The sequence below is a fragment of the Aptenodytes forsteri genome, unplaced genomic scaffold, assembly GCF_000699145.1.
Source record: "Aptenodytes forsteri isolate BGI_AS27 unplaced genomic scaffold, ASM69914v1 Scaffold238, whole genome shotgun sequence".
NCBI classification, from domain to species: Eukaryota; Metazoa; Chordata; class Aves; order Sphenisciformes; family Spheniscidae; genus Aptenodytes; species Aptenodytes forsteri.
This window is the reverse complement of record NW_008794584.1, coordinates 231408-243742: the sequence shown is the minus strand read 5'-3', so window position 1 is coordinate 243742 and position 12335 is coordinate 231408. Positions and strand designations below refer to the sequence as shown.

The window sequence follows — 12335 nt, the reverse complement described above, 5'->3', positions numbered from 1 at the left end:
GTTAGCAGTTGGTTTTGTGACAGCAAATGGAAAAATATGAATGTCACTGCAAAGCTGTTTATACAGAGGCAACTGAAGGATCTGAAGGAAGCACAACTAAATCCCGGCCAGCCAAAGAAGTCCAGGGTTGGTCTGTACGTACAAAGCTAGGCCCAGGAGTAACTAGAGGGTATTTCAGAACATATGAGCAAAAAAATTTGCAGTCTGCTGGAGAACCGAGGCTGTCTAATATATTAGCAGTGATCACCCACAATCCCATTAATTTACCTTTTTTGCCTGCTTTTTAAGTATCACTGTGCAGTGATAAGCAGCCTTCATACTGCATCATACCCAACTCCCCCAGTCATTTCACATAGCAGTATTACGTGCTATGGCCAAGAAGGCACCTCCAGCCTTCTTCAGCTACACTAAATATGTCAGTGAAGTGTCCCTGCTGGTTCTTAAAGCTGGTTCTTACCAGCTGGCTCTTGCCATGTTCCTTGCGTCTTGCAAATTTTGTACATCTTGCACTGACCAGCCTAATAAGTGTACAGACAGCAAATTCAGACACAGACCCTTCAACTCTGCCGATCTTGCCTATGCAATCTCTAGATATCTGGGGCATGCAACATATTGGCTTTATACAGCAAACACCTCCACCTAGGAACCTTGCAACTGGATGCAGTCTCCATGAGAAGCATGTACTGCTACTACTCCATGCTCAGCAGGACACTCCCACAAGTGCCTGCTATCAGTATTTCTATCCTTCCTGTAAATGCTGCAGCCTCATACACCTTAGCAAGGAACACCTTGCCTGGCAGGCAAGGATTTGGTCTGATTCTTTTTATATAGTTTCTTGTATCATTCATGTTTTGCTAACAGTCCTTTTTTTCTTGTACCTCTCCGGGATCCAGAGAAGAGAAGAATCTGGGCAAGGCCTGAACAGAAGGATGTTCTTTTAACATGCTCCAGTCCAGTGAACACTCCCTTAGAGAATAAGCTCAAGAGAGAATGGGAGATGGAGTTACCATCTTCCAGAGGGGAACAAGCAGACTGCATGAACGCCTGCCGTAGGAGGGTATCCCTGTGTCCGTGACCCAAGACTCGCCTGCTCTTTGCTGCACTTATGGATCCCACGTGCATGAGAGATCTTCATTAACATACAAATACAAAAAGCCCTCAGGAGAACAATTTTATTGTCTCTTGCAGTGAACAGTCTGGGACAGCCTTCTTCTGAATGTCCGAGAAATGAAGATTAGATATGACAGAGGAACTCTGAGCCTAACAGTATATCATGTTTTTCTAGGTAATCTAATAAATTACCTCCCACTGAGGTAACTGAACTTCTTTATACCTTCAGAGGACCACAGGAAAAAGCAAAACTGAAAGAAAAAAGCCCTCTACAACTATCTGGAAAAAACACAGGAGGTAAAGAATATTTCTGTGAGTAAGTACCTGGTAACAACAATGCCAGTCACTGAAGTAAGGTTGATGGGATGTGTGTGCTGGTTACTCTGAGCTTTTTATTAGGTATTTAGAAGAAAGTTTAATTTCAGGGAGTTATTTTATGATTCGTATTGCTGCAGGCCTGCCCAGTGCTGATGTGTGATTAGATTAGACGGCATTCTCTTGCCATACACTGCTGTTGCTGCTGAGAAACTACGTGGAGAAGATTTGCTAGCAACACCTCCATACAACTAAGCGGTTATTAACAAAACACTGTGGGAGAGCAATAAGAAAACTGATTAAAGATACCCACAACCACAGCTGTGCTCTCCTCTTGTCCCTATGCCAAAACGGCTGAAAGATCGTGATAACGGTGTGTCCTTAGTTATTAGGGGACAATGTTATTAGCTATAGCGAGCACTTCTAAGGTGTTCACAACATTTGCAAGCATTGTCAGAAAGAGTTTCACAAGAGCATCCATGCTTGGAATCACAGACTTCTCCAGCACAGCTGAGGTTTCCTAAGATGATGCTATGCTAGGCAACAAGATACAAACCCAGGGATCTTACCTGTCTCTGAGGACCAGTAGGTTCAGATTCTCGTCTCCTTTGTCGGATAGCTGGTGCTGAATGTAGGGGGGAGTGGGCTGGACTTCCTGTCTGCTGTTCGTGTTTACTGTCAGACACTGTTTGAGAAGGTCCTTCATGTCTGTGGGAACTGTCCTCCTCAGTCACAGGCTGCATACCCCGACTTCGCCCATCATGTGTCTTCGGCCTGACTGCAGCATCTGCCCCCAAGCGCCTTCTCTCCTCACCCTCTTCAATAGGTCTTAGTTCCTCAGGCTCCTCATCCGTGGTTCCAGAGGTGCTTGGCTCAGCACCTGGGTGAAAGTCCTTCAGCTCTGTCTCCTTATCAATGATAACCCACTCCTTGCTATCAAAGTCCTCCTCCTCTGCAAGTGGCACTGAGCGGAAAGCATTGCTGAGGGCTTCATGTTCCACTGAAGCAGACACATCCATCCTACCACTTGCCTGCCGGTCAGCCTGGCCAGTATCAATGGACAGCATCTGGGCTGGCTGGGAGGAGCATACAAGCCGTGATGGAGAGCCAGGTAAATCCATTCGAGACCTAAAGACAGAACATGAAGGCATTAAAAATACATCAGGTTTGTGGTTAAAGTTAGGGATAAGAGTTGAGAGAAAACCTGTATAGTCCTTCTCACTCATTTCTTGGTACATTTTAGAAAGACAGGCTTAAGCAAAAATATTTCTTTAGAATCTACAATGGCATAAAGATGTTCCCACTAAAGTGCTTCAGTACGACAGCCAATTCAGCATCTCTCTTCCTTGTGGATGACAGGATGATAACCAATTTCTCCCAACAACACCCCTTTGGTAAGTTCTACTGGTTTGTGAAAAAGAAAAAAAACCAAACCACTCCTAAATCTACTGCCTGATATAACAGTGTCTCTGCTGGGCTCCTATGACCTCTTCAGCTGCACTGTGCTATCTCTATGGTGGCCACTGAGGCCTCTAGGGCGGCCACATGAGTTCTTCGAAGACAGCAAGAATCTTTGATCCCATTGTGTATAGACGACCCCAAAATACTTTGGAGGAGCAGGAAGAAAATATGGCAAGTATCCTTTTACAAAGGGTAGTATAATGTTCAGTGGCTCACAGTCTAAATAGCAGCAGCTCCTGCAGCCATGCAGAAATACCTTTCAAAAAGGCCCTGGAAGCTCCCTGTGCCCCAATGGCCCTGGCAGCATCTCAGCTGGAAAAGCCAGTGGCATTTCTGTCTTTCTGCTCCACAGTGTTATGATCCATGCTTCTCATTTGGCCTGCACCTGCTGCTTGCTTTGCTTCTCTGCCTATCACAGATTCTAGCACCTTGCTGCACAAAGCCAGAGTGTCTGCTGCCCAGAAAGACAGCTGCAGTGTGTTTTACAAAAGGATTTCAACAAGGACCATACAGGAGCCTTGCAGACTGTTCTGGAAAAAGCCTTCTGTGTGTGAGAAAGCATGAGGTGGAACAGAGAAGTGACTGACCATTGGGTGAGGGTTGCTAAGCAAAACTGGGTATTTTTAATACAGTGGAAGGTCAGAGCTGAGATGGAAAGAATTACAAGCAAAAATGAAAAATTTTTGATGAAGAAGGGGCAATTAGAGAAGGAGGTGAAGGTTGATGTAGAGAAAGTTGTGAGCAAAACCAAATATCTCAGCAAAAGCCATCTGATGGATTGGAAAGAAGCAAGGCTGTATTTGTTAAAGTCTTAAAATGTATTATTGTGAATAGGGAACACTAAGTATGCAAAGTAAGAATGAAAAATGACCTATAGTGTGTGTGTGAAGAAGAACTGGATTTTAAAGAGCTGTTGTTAAAAAAATAAAAGAAACTCTGGATTTAGCCAATGTCTTCATCCATTCCCCAGCAGAGGAGAGACTCCTGGAGTGGAAGAATTTACTCCAGAAAGCCAGAAGAATTTCCCAGTGCTGGGAGTCAGGTCTGTGTTGTAAAAAGATGAAAACAGAATAAAGAGAAGACTGGGTGGCAGAGTGGGATTGTATTTGCACCATACTTAGTGCAGGCTACTTGGAAGATGAAAAAAGATCTTGATTTTAAAAGCAGGAGCTGAGGGAAGAAAGCAGGAGAAAGGGATGCGTTTTGGACAATACATATTTTCTATATTAAGATAGCATGATGCTGAGTAGACAAGGAAGGGTGGGAGAAACAAAGGAAGGAGTTAAAAGCATTCAGTGAATATACAGGACTAGTGTTGCTGACTGTTATAAATAGCTTTTTTCCTTTCCTATTTTAAAGAGCCTTTCTTCTAAGCAAGAAAAAGAAGAGGTAGCAAGACCCAACATTTGTTATTCAAACCCTAAATTATTAATAGCAACACAAACAATCTTTCCTGAATGAAAGAGAAGCATTACAGCTTCCCCCAGCCACCCAGAATAAAACAGTACATAACAAACTGGAGGTAGTGCTAGGGGCTCATCCTTTTTCTAGTTCTTTTTGATCCTCCTTCATTTCCAGCTACCATCTCCTTGTGACTGTTCCTCTTGGCTGAAGTCTGTCAGATTTTCTCTAAGAAGGCGGCCTGTCTCTCCCCTGCCTCTTTTAGAGGGGCCATTTCACCAGTATGTCCTGCAACCACAGTCTGTGCCCTGACTTTCAATGGGAAGAGGAAGACAGAGTAACAAAGGATGTGAAGGGGGTTACCAGCACCAAGGGCTTGTGTCTTCTAACACACCTGTTCTCCAGCACACAATACTTTAAAAAGCTTCTTTTAATTATTTTTATTATTCTTGGTTTTTTGTTTATCTCTTTGCTGTGGATCTGAGAGAAGGTATTCCTGTTACCCTCAAAATCAGGGTGTAATGTGTACTTTTCACATGCAAACAAGTGCAATGCTATATGCTGAAAAATGAATACTGTTATTACTATTAATGAAAAATAATGAAATAACGAAACCCACCAGATCAGGATCTGCCAGATAGCTCCCGGAGTACATGCATCCCTGCATGTATCCTAACAAGATCCATTCTTCCCTCCCACCTCAGGCCAGCCAAAAGCTTTGTGACTGTTTACATTATCTCTGATCTGATGCTTTGCGTTCCCTCTGACAAATGTCCCTCCTTCCACCTGTGGAGTTCTTCCCATCCAGGGACAGGATGAGAATCGTTCCCACTAACTCTCCTTATTAACAGACATGAGTGTCTCATCAGAAAGATCATAAAGCCCATGAACACCTCCACCCAGAAATGAACTTCCAGTGCCTGCTGATCTAATGATTAGGTTGGTCTCAACAGTCAATCCTCAAGACACTGCTAAAAGCAGTAGGAGGCTACAGAGGGTGAGCAAACCTTCTTTCATGTAGATCTGCTTTGCCATCAGCAGTGGAGAGGCGTTCTGACTCAGGGCTGTTCACACGGCGGTATCTTAGGGAGCGCACTTGTGCAGTAGGGGACTCCGGAGGCACTCGGACAGGGGAACTGGGGCAGACACCATTTCTCTGCTCCTCTTCCACCATGCACTGAGTCTGTAGGGGGTAAACACAGAGAACCTCAAAGTCTGACCAAAAAGACATTGATTTCCCATCCTTCACTGTTGCTCTGTGCTTTCTTCCAGGATACAGTTTCAGCTGCATTTTCACAATCTACATAAGCAATGTTTGCAGGAACGCAAGGGCCCATATGCCCTGGCAGTTATCTAGTATTAAAAGAAGGTATGGATTTTAAATCAATTCAAATATTTAAACATCTTTACAAGGTGGCCTTTGCATTTCAATTACCCTGAATAGTTGATCCGAAGGAGTTGTTATGGGCTAACATACTGCATACACAAACCCTAATTGCTTAACCAAGATGTCTAAGAGCCCTTGTTTGTCAATATTCATCTATGCAGGGTCCATGCATTATATTGCAGTGTACATACTTTTACTTCTGATGGACTTGATATGACTAAGCCATCTCCTAATTCCCAGGGTAGTTTGGTTTTTTTGGGTTTTTTTTGTTTTTTTAAATCTTGGTCCTCTAAACAAAGTCCTCCAGGACATATACTCAACCACAACATCTGTAAGAGCTTTCCACAGACCCAAGGTCATGCAGGGACCTGAATATGCTCGTGAACACTTGTGAGCATTGAGTGTTCATACTCTACCAGTACATATTTTCTGTTTTCATACGGCCTTAGTGAATTTGATTTTTTTTTTTGTTTTAGTTTAGCAGCAGTCAAAGGAGCAAAAGTAGTTGACTGTAACACAGCTGCCTTCTGCCTTCCACTGTGCTACTTCCCCTTGGAAGAGAAGACCTGCTTAGGCAAAAGCATAGAGGCAGAATGGTCCAAGGGCTACAGCAGCCGTCTAGGATTTGCATTCAACCCTGTTGTGCTGCCAGCCATGCAACATCAGCTGCTACACGCTACCTCTGTGTGGGGATATGCATTGAGGTGCCAGTGCAAGTTCCTAGCATGGAGAGTGTTTACCCTTCTCTGCAGCATGCGCTACATTCACTTGTCCTCTATTAATGCCAGAGGCTCTGAATGGAAGCAGGCTTCTCAGTAAAACACTGATGATCAAGACAGTTGCCTTTATGCGTGTACTGTGCATACGGCAAGTCAGTCAGCATCCATAAATTAGCAGATCTAAACCACCCAGGCTGGGTTTGGAATGCGTAACTAAGGAGCCTTTGCAGCTAGGGAGAGTGGAGGAGAACTTTCAGGCATTACAGGAAAAGCAGAATAGATGATAATGATTTAATCTGTAATCCATTCAGGCCAGGAGAAGGTTAGTGACAAAGGAAGGTCAAATGTGTTTGTGAAAGGAGCAAAATGCTGATGTAACTGTAGGGTAACAGGCAACTTGGTAAGATGCAAGAGCAGAGAATTGGTGGAGGGTGTGGGAGAGAAGGAAGAGGCTTCTGAAAAAACACAGAACGAGAACTTTGATCCAGTGGAGGAAGGAGAACCAGAAGGAGGATTTAGAAAGGTCAGTGACAGTAAGCAAGGAAACTGTCCTTAGCACAAAAATGGGAGAAGTGGGACAGAAGGAGATCTGAACTGTGTGAACAGAGAAATAAGGATGACCTTATAGAGGTACTGGGGAGAAAAAACATGGCAAGATCTACTCATCACCTAAATACAAAGACCAAGACAGGGAGAGCCAGAGTTACTTCTAGTGCTACAAGACTGGAAGATGAAGGATGGTGAAGCTGTGAATAGCAGAAGAGTGTTTTACACACCAGCTGCCCTTGCAGTTCTGAAAGACACAAAGGATGCCTGAGATTACAAGCAGAGGTAAAGCTGTGCCCTTATCAAATCTGCAGCCTCCTTTTTTTCTCCATGTGGTGACTGTGACGTAAATAAAAACTGATTCTCTTTCAGAGAACAGTCAGACTAAAGATAATAAGCCTAGCAGAGTGAAAGGACAGGCAAGAGTCAGACTAAAGATAACAACCCACACAGAGAGAAAGGACAGACTTCTTTAGCTTTGGAGAGCATGATACCCTGGGCTTTATTTCATAGACTGATGTGTAGCTACAGAGCTTGTCAGAACTGAAGTGCTCATTGCCACGCTGACTAAATCCCTAAGCTCCTTTGCCAGCAAACTGACAAAAAATAGCATATCCCCTGGCAGAAGAGTCACCTGGTCATGCTGTGGATCTTGTAGAAACCTCTCCTGCCTCTAGCTGCTGTTATGACAGGGCTTGTGAATGACAGCACTGGGTACCTAAGACATGACGTACAACTAGCACACAGAAAGGACATTTAGGACTCCCTTATGCACATCTCAGTCTGACTGAAGAGCATCGAGACACCTGGTGGTTCAAAGGAACAGAAAAACACATAGGAGTTACCAGGATTTTTCTGTAATACTCTTTTTTTTGTATGTTGTGTAAACAGAACTGTCCCACTCTACCAGGCTTTTCTTATTTCATGTGCCTTCAGATGAGAACTTCTGGGAATGCACACAGTTTACCAGTGAGAGATGAAGAAGTGATTTGAATTTGGCTTATAATTCTCAATATTGGGGAATGCTGCTGGTAATGTTCCATACAGATAACACGTTGATTCAAATTATTTGCATTGGAGAATTTTAAGCAAGTTAGATGAGATTATTTCTTGTCCATGAATAATGTTTTCTAATAAGACTAAGGATAGTGGAGATATCTACAGGGCTGAAAGAAGGACTAACTTTGTGCCAGTAGAGACTAAAGTGAATTCTGGTCAGACCCAGAAGACTGGTAGATTTAACACGCTAATCCACAAATGTCCATTAAAGACAGGTTTGTGAAGTGAATCCGATATGTTCTGATAATATTTTAAGTCTGTTTGATGAAGGTTTCTCTGCTAACAGATTCTGTATGTATCTGGTGTCATGCTATGTGACATTCTGATTTTTGAATAAGAATTGAGATCAACACAACAAATACTAATTTACTTACAATATGTAAGTTGATCTAATAAATAAACTAACTGGTAGATTCTCATACTTCACATTTACTATGGAATCATCATTCAATGGGGATGCCTCCAAGAAATTAGGTAACAATTACAAGAAAGGACTGAGAAACAGCTTAGGGATTATGAGGAAAACCAACTGATGTATACACTTTATGCAAGCTAAAAAGTCTAATATGATCTTGGAATGCAGAAATATGAGAATATAGTGATAGTTAACTGATGTATACACTTTATGCAAGCTAAAAAGTCTAATATGATCTTGGAATGCAGAAATATGAGAATATTAATTGTTAGTTTCTCTCACTTTTCATAGGCGTGAAACCATCATTAGATGCTCTTTATAGATTGTGCTACCCTTAGAAAGGAAAGTTAAAAAATTGGAAGAGAAAAATCAGTGATGATTCAAGGTGTAGAAAAATATGGCTTATGAAGACATCTCTGATGAAATTTATTTACCCAAGAGGTTAGGACACAATAAAATTTTGGTTTATAATTTCCAAACCTGGGACGTTTCTGATATTATATCAGCTATGCAAGGACTAAAATTCCATGCCTTGAAGTATCAAGATCCTAGATAATGATATGATTGGATGAAAGATTCACTCTAGCGTTATTGGCCCCCAAAATGTCATTTGCGTAAAGATCCAAATTAATCCCAATGGCTTTTACTCTGTGAAAAAATTGTAATTTTCCCATTCCACAGTGCTTTTTGGGCTGCACAATGTAGGATGCTACATCAGTGGATCTGGGTGGCTTCTAGCAGTCTATGAATCCATTGCCCTAAATCCAACAGCGACAGGAGATAAATAAATGTCTTTACTTTGCTGATGCTGATCCTGAGTTTGTTGCGATTCACATCTGTCTCTTCCCAAACTTCAGCCTCATTGAAAGCGGTGTTTGGAGCCTGACCGAGACCTTCTGCTGGCCGGCCTGACAGGATGGGAGGAGCATTCTCTTGATCACTCAGATGTTCACCCTGTAGGACATCCTCAGTGTTCTCACGAAGCAAGTCCCCAGGTACCGGAGTGACATTAACCACCCTATGGAAGAGACAAGAAGAAAGGTAAAATTATTAGTACTTAAAGAAGGAGGCCTATCACACTGCCCCACAGAAATTCCTTAGCAGCTTTTAGTGTATTACCAGGTTGAAAAAACAGGCAGTCCAGCATTATCCCAGATATGACAACCTGAAACAGAACCGGAGGATTCCACCTAACATATAGTCACAAAGACAGTGGGATGGATCAGTGAAAGCATCTTGGGACCCTTGATATGCAGGCTGCAAACTTCTTCAGAAGTGCCCATTACACAATATTTAGCTTAGAAGAAACTTCCCCTCTTTGCATGAGCAAATGAGGCTTAATAGGCCTTATAGCTTTTATCTTCTATAATATTACTAAGGATTATTGTTATCCCTTAATGTCAGCCCCCTCAAAAGCACCAAGACAGACCAGTGAACTAAGCCTTATCAACTTTTGTTTGGACTCATTTCCACCTCTGAGCACCAGGCTCTGTGTACCTTTGCACCAGCACATGAAACACCCTGTAAAAGTTGAGGAGCTGTGTTCGAGGCATGACCAGTGCATGCACTCTGCTCTGTTCAGCTCACTAGCAATCACAAACCCACCCCACAGCAAGGCAACAACTGCCTCACAGCAGGTGCTCTCACAGAAGCTCCAGCCATGCCTGCCATATAATATGCAAAATATACAAGCATATGGGCTCCATCAATCCTGGACAAAGGTCTCCAGACATCCCTTAATGTGACCCCAACCCACACACTCATCCCCAGTAGAAAATGTGTTTTCAGGACAGCAAAGGTCTGAAACTGGGTTCCACCACCTTAGATACATGTTAATAAATCAAGTCGTGGCTGCCATGCAGTTCTAACTTCCCAGGATCATAATGGCTTTAAAATCTTTCAAAAATGAACTTGTTACTGAGGATGTCCATAGTCTGACTGGTGCAACTGCAATACTCACCCAAACATAGCTGCTGTTTGCCTGGTGTTTTGCTGTGGTGGAGTAGAGGTGCTAGTGGACAACAAGATATCTGTACCAGCCTTCTCCCAGTCAAAGGCTTCATTTTCAGTGATACCTCTTTCTTTCATGCTGTTCTCAAAAACGGACATGATTAGCTGGAATAAATTTACAAAAACAATTTATGTTAAGTAGCTGAGGGTGGCTCTCACAAAACATGTGAAGTATGAGCATGCGGACCAAGTGCAGCTTATAATCTCCATCTTGCCTATGAAAGGTACCAAGAAATGAAAGCAAATGTCATAAAATCATTATCAGTTGTTTCTCAGACTGGTTTTGGCTTGGTAACTGAAATTTCTTTAAATCTACAAAAGAAGTGCATGCAACATTTTGACACTGATTTGATGAAATCTTGCAGTTGGCTTGTTGCTCTAACTCTAAAGCCATAACTTCAGCTCAGCTTTCCTGTAGATTAGACATACACAGAATAGTACATTTGATACGTAGAGTTCAAGGGCTGCCAGAAGACATAAACACAACAGGAAAACACAGTCCTAGGATGCAGACTCGCTGCAGTGTCTGGCTCAAATACAGCTTGGTCAGGAGCCCTGTGATGTTTTACACAATGTGGCCTGCCACACTTGGCTGCGGAAGAAAATAAAACTGTAAAAGGGATGATACAGTTTTCTTTATAAGATGGCAGGTACAAATGCTCATGTTGACATGGTTTATGCTTGTTGCTTTCTAAGAACAGATATTCTTTAGGAGAGAATGAAACTACTGGCAACAGTGCTCCGTGCATCAACGCGTTACCCAGGGAAATCTGATCTGCTGTCAAAGGGAAACTGGATGCTATAGGCCAACACAGCCATATGTGAGGTCCTGCATTTCTAATAAAATTATTCAGCTAAATAATGCAGAACTGCAAGAATTCAGCCTAAAGTCTATACGGAGAGATAATATGGTGACAAATACATTTGGTTTATGGCATAGAATTAGCACTAAGTTATGAATAAAAATTACCATGAACAAACCCCCTATTTGTTGCATTTATATTCCAGTTCTGTTTATCAGCATGATCAGAAGGCCAGGAGAGCCTGCCATTTCCTACTACCTTCCACCAAACTGCAGTAAAGTGCCTATTTGCAGTTTTCAGCTGAGCCATCTTTTTCCTCCTTTTTGTGACCTAGAATCCTAGAATTAGGTGCTCTACTCCTGCAGTGGCGCTTCATTTGATTAAAACAATTCCCAGGCTTGACTGTCGGACAGACCAAGGAACAGGTAACACCTCTCCAGAGAGCAGATGGCAGTGGTAGTAGCTTCTTTGATTTGAAAGGGATTTTACTGTTGTGACAGTTTAATATGATAGGATTGTGTTTCTGCTTGTTAGCCTCATGTCATGATGCCCCCTTTCACCTCTGATGGAAACGGGAGTTGTGCTGCTGCTGTTGGCAGGGAATTTCTTGCTTAAAACTGAATGTGAGTAACTAAAGGGACACAGTCTTGCTTTTAGTAAATGCATTTCTGGTATTTAGTAACCTTAGATGGATCTTTTCTCATTAATTTGCCTAATTACTTATTGAATACATAAGCTTTTGGACTACACCTATCTTAGGGCAAAGAATGCACCAATTATGTGAACTATCTTCTTTGCTCATTCAAACCTGCCACAAGCTAATTTCATTTGGCAGTTCCTCATTTTCATATCAGAAGAAGCAGAAAACAATGGACCTTGTTCTCACCAACAAGGAGGGGCTGGTGGGGAATGTGAAGCTCAAGGGCAGCCTGGGCTGCAGTGACCACGAAATGGTGGAGTTCAAGATCCTTAGGGCAGCGAGGAGGGCGCACAGCAAGCTCAGTACCCTGGACTTCAGGAGAGCAGACTTTGGCCTCTTCAGGGATCTGCTTGGTAGAGTGCCATGGGACAAAGCCCTGGAGGGAAGAGGGGCCCAAGAAAGCTGGGTA

The 12335-nt window shown here is 42.7% G+C and overlaps 1 protein-coding gene across 1 annotated transcript in view; it reads right to left on the bottom strand.

The window, feature by feature from the left end:
• Positions 1–12335, bottom strand: part of TTBK1 (tau tubulin kinase 1) — a 98990-nt gene that overhangs the window by 28312 nt on the left and 58343 nt on the right. The window contains exons 9-12 of the mRNA XM_009272604.2: positions 10374–10528; positions 9212–9431; positions 5295–5470; positions 1995–2553 (exon numbers count right to left, since the gene is read on the bottom strand). Coding sequence (XP_009270879.1) covers positions 1995–2553; positions 5295–5470; positions 9212–9431; positions 10374–10528 — 1110 coding nt within the window. The remainder of the gene's footprint in view (positions 1–1994; positions 2554–5294; positions 5471–9211; positions 9432–10373; positions 10529–12335) is intronic.